Source organism: Primulina tabacum, chromosome 16 (assembly GCF_025594145.1).
Source record: "Primulina tabacum isolate GXHZ01 chromosome 16, ASM2559414v2, whole genome shotgun sequence".
Classification (NCBI taxonomy): Eukaryota; Viridiplantae; Streptophyta; class Magnoliopsida; order Lamiales; family Gesneriaceae; genus Primulina; species Primulina tabacum.
In genome coordinates, this window is record NC_134565.1 from 28,510,567 (window position 1) to 28,515,466 (window position 4,900).

At 32.7% G+C, this 4,900-nt stretch overlaps 1 protein-coding gene across 1 annotated transcript; it reads left to right on the forward strand.

Moving 5' to 3' along the window:
- Positions 1–3,331: 3,331 nt before the first annotated feature.
- On the forward strand, positions 3,332–3,763 carry LOC142528463 (protein GLUTAMINE DUMPER 5-like). The gene has a single exon (XM_075633515.1). The coding sequence runs from the start codon at positions 3,332–3,334 to the stop codon at positions 3,761–3,763; it is 432 nt and encodes a 143-aa protein (XP_075489630.1).
- The last annotated feature ends 1,137 nt before the right edge of the window (positions 3,764–4,900 follow it).

The window sequence follows — 4,900 nt, forward strand, 5'->3', positions numbered from 1 at the left end:
CAATGAGTCCGATCGTCAGGCCCATGAATTCGAGGAGAAACGTGTCTCACTGCTGGTCATGTCTCAATCACCTTTCATATCTGTCTTATCATTTCTTTATTGATGGTAAGTCCTCAGCATAAATAGTCTTACCTATTAAGATATGATGTCTCTCTTTTAAAGTTCTCTTATTCAACTAGTTCAATTGACACAACGTCGGTAACTTGACATACAAAAACTTAACATGTTGTCATTCCTCCCAGTACCACTCTCACCTATGGACGCAACTATTTGTTTCACACAATTTCATTTTGTTAGAAGTTACTTTATTAATTAGCTTAATTTTTTAGATTAGTTTGTCAAAAAAAATATTGATTTGAATATTTTGGAGATAAATCCATGAACCCGAACCAAAATCCGAAAAAATTAGGGATCCCCGTCTCCATTTCGGGTTTTCCACGCTACGTTAAAAATTTCCTTTATATAGATCTGTGAGAAAAGTTGTCATCCTTAACATGGTCTAATAGATCTAAGTTGGTTGAACCAAGCTACGTTAAAATTTCCTCTATATATTTTTTTTCATTTTTTTTATCAATTGGTCTAAAAATATAAACTAGACAAAATAGAAGAAAGCCGGATCAACACATTTGACAAAAGAAAAGAAAACACATAGCTAGTTGCAAGGTAAATCATACATATTTAATTGATAAAAATAGAGAGTAAAATTTAAAGTGTATGATAGCTAAGGCAACAAAATTTAACAACTTCGTACACGTTGATTAAAAAATATTTATTTTAGTGATACAGCAAGTTTGAAAGTAATTAAGAATTTAATATTTAAATTGATTAAAAAATTGTTTTTTGAATGAAAAATTTGAGCAATAGTCAAGCTAAGATTTCCCCAACATATATCGAAACACGTGTAATTTCGCCCGCAGAAAAGATTTATTTTAAAGCTAAAACAAAGTCGCAATTTCAAGCGTTCAAATCATAAATACTTCGGACTTGAAGTAAAAAGGTTTCCAATCCGAAAGAAAAAAAGAAGCAAAAGTAAAGAAGAGAAACACCTAAAAAAGAAAAAGCGACGAAAGCTATCTTAACCTATAGGTGTGTTCAACTAATTCATAGAAAAAAGTTATATTTACATATAAAATAAATTATGATATTCGTTATCAACGACAAAAATAAAATATTTGTATGACACATAAACACAAAAAAATTCTGTGAGACAATTTCACGAGTTAATTTTATGAGACGATCTTACAAGTCAGATCAACTATGAAAAAATATTGCATTTTATTAAAAATATTACTTATTATTATAAATATAGGCAGAGTTGATTTGTCTAATGAATAAAGACCCGCAAAATTGTATCACAATAAGCATAATAAAACATAAAACCTGATAAAATAAAATAAAAAAATAATTTATTTAATTAATATAATTTACATAATATTGTGTTAACTCGAAAATTTATTTAAAACGCTATCATAAGAAAACATCATTATCCGTTAAAATGATGAATGAAGGAAGTGCGAAGGAAAAGGCTGCATTTACATGATAAAACACATGCATACACATCAGCTTCGAAACCGTTCGCGTCGTTTGAGGGATTTGCACGTTACGTGTTTCTGCATTTAATCATTAAATGCCAAAGCAAATTTTTTTTTCAAAAAAAAAAATCTCTTAAATTTGGTTTTAAACTTTCTTTAACCAGTTCCACAATATTTTCCCCCCTTTATTTTAATTTAACTAAAAAAATTAATTTTCTGTGACATATTGGCAACAAAAAAAAATCTGTATTTTCAGCTACAGAACGCGAAAGTGAATATGAAAAATTCAAAATTAAAATGGAATAACATAATTCATAATAATTATATATACTAAATTAAAAATATATCCACCAAACTAAAAATTTGAAAGCGAAAATATCTCATATGTTATGTTGTAAGCACCATTTGAGGAACGACAACTTTTAAGTAAGTGTTGATATATATATATATATATATATATATTATTGGATATATATTATTGGATATATAATTTTGATATGTTTTATATCATCCAACAGGTGAGCGTCGCTTTCTTGATGGATATAAATATTAGCACGATTGTTGGATAATATAACATAACTATATATATATATATATATAATATTACGATAATTTTGACTTTGTTGAAAAGGTTTAGATCAATAGTTTTGCAAAGTTTTGGATGCGAAAAACCTTTAATTTTTACTTTTTGTTAAACAGCCATAACACTCGATTTAAATCAACAAAATTATTTTCAATAACATACATTCCCCATTTGACACTCGTTTTGTGCCCCACTTGACCAAACTATACCGTAGATGATAATGATTTAAGTTAAATATTTTATATCGTAACACATAGATGTCATATATCAATTATTGTTAAACAAAAACTTGTGTGAGACGGTCTCATATGTCGAATTTTGTGAGACAGACCTCTTATTTGGGTCATCTATGAAAAAATTATTAGTTTTTATGCTAAGAGTATTTCTTTGTATTGTGAATATCGGTATGATTGATTCGTCTCACAAATAAAGATTCATGAGACCATATCACAAGAGATCTACTCTTTAAAGTTGTTTGTGAGATATGCCAACTTAAAAATATTAGTAAGATATATATAAAAGAAAGAGCAAGCTAAAATTGATGGTTAGATAATAATTATAAGATCAGTAAATAGCCTTTTCTAAAGTGTTTGAGCTTGTGAAATAAGTGAAAGATTGATATATAGTTAGAATTTTGATTTCTCATATCAATACTTTATTGGGTGAGTTCGTCTCCCAAGGTTAGCTCAGTACAATTCATTTGACTAGCGTGATCAACAAATTATTATGTTAGTCCGAAAATTTATTTATGTATATCGAAGTACAGTGGTTATGTTTGTACAGTAACAAAAATATATAAATATTAAAATAAAGAAAAAAAAAATTTCGCACCCTTATGATTACAAAAGACAATACAATACAACCCGACTTTATCACCCCTCTTTTAATTAGCATGGCTGACATCCGAAAATCAAATTCAAGTGCTTTCCACTACCTATCCATTTGGATATATATTCAGACAGCACAAAATATGTCGACCCCTCTCCCTCTTTTTCGATTATTACAATTAAGGACACATTTCATTCAAAATAACGAATACACCCTTCTCCGTTCCCCTTCCATAAAAGCCACCTAAACTCACTCACCTCTCTCCAAGCCATCATTGCCACCTTCTCCACAGCAACCACAACCACAACCGTAGTTCACCGTCGCATAATATACTCTCAGTTCATACTTGTAAGGAAATATTTAGATACATAAGCCTGAAGGTTTTGAAATGGCAACCATAGGGGCATCAGCGTCGTCTCCGACATCCCCGGTGCAGAGGTCTCCCTGGCATTCTCCGGTGCCGTATCTCTTCGGCGGATTGGCCGCCATGTTGGGTCTCATTGCTTTCGCTCTTCTGATCCTTGCGTGTTCCTACTGGAAACTATCTGGTCACCTCGAAAATCAGGGTGGCGATGACAGAGACCCCGAGGCTGGGGAGGCGAACGGCGGCGAAGCTAAGGCGTCATCGCCGGTTGTTGAAGAGAAGTACCTGGTGATCATGGCTGGCCAAGAGAAACCCACTTTCTTGGCAACTCCCATGTCGAGTAGAGCGTCGTCTTTCGGCAGTAAGAGCAATTGCAGCACGAGCAGTGGTGAAAGTACAGTTATTTCAGAGGAAGATTATGAACAAGCAGCAGCACCAGCGGGTCAAGAACATTGAAAAAATTCTTGAATTTCTGGCGATTTTAAGTCGGATCGAATCCTCGAACGAGTAAAAAAATTTGGTTTTTTGGGGTTTGTTGATCCGGATTTGGGATGTGTAAATAATTTTTGTAGCTGGAGGAATCACGAAATGGGTAATATTATAATTAAAGTTACTTTCGATGCATATTGTGAGACTGTTTCCTTTTCCTTTTCCCATTTAACAGATGGATTATGTTTTTGAATTGAATGTTTTTGGTTGGTTGGTTTAAAGAAATTTCTTGATCATAATTATTGAAGTTGCATGCCAGCTTATACAATTTAATTTAATCGTGAAAAATATTACTCCAAATCTTTTGTTTTTCATTTTTGTGTTTCTATATATCGTCTTGACTTTTAAGGATATACGTACTTATTCGTTCCATATTTTTCCTGATCAAAGACACAAGTTAATGGCATATGAATTAAATTGCGTTTAAGAAGATTGTACATGTATTGTTTCCTTGGTTGTAGGCGTTCTGGATTCTCGAACAACAACAACACTCCATGTAAGAATTGAATTCTTTCTCCGCAAAACGAAATTGTCTAGTGCTTATAATTTAAAGGCAATTATTCTAAAGATACAATATCAAAAGATTGCATCACAACGAATCTCTTGATATCGAAGAACAAATATGATAAGAAGTTTTAAGACAAAAAGAAAGAGAAATAGCAAGATGAATGAAGAAGAATCAAAATAAGAAGTAGCAGGAATGCAGATATGGAGGGATTATTTAAATTGTTCCACTGGTTGCGATGGAGGTATACAAGCTTGTGCGAAAACTAAAGCCAAAGGACATGTTTCTTCTTTTGGGAGTATCTTGGTCCGAAATCCGATGATTAACATCAAGAGACACCATTTGGAATCTAGGAACAAAGGCGCCTAAGCGCTTGGGCCTCGCCTATTGGGGTGCCTAAACTCCGGGCATGCGTTCTGGAAAAATACAGGCTCCAACGGGGAACTGTGCGCCCTTTTAAGGTCCCTCAGCGCCTCCCTTGCTGCTTGAGAATTTCTCAAACAGCTCTTAAAGTGAATTTTGGTCTCCACGAATTCGTTCAAGTTTTCTTCATCTTTTATTTTTGCTTAATTTATATTCACTGAGCTTAAAACATTCCA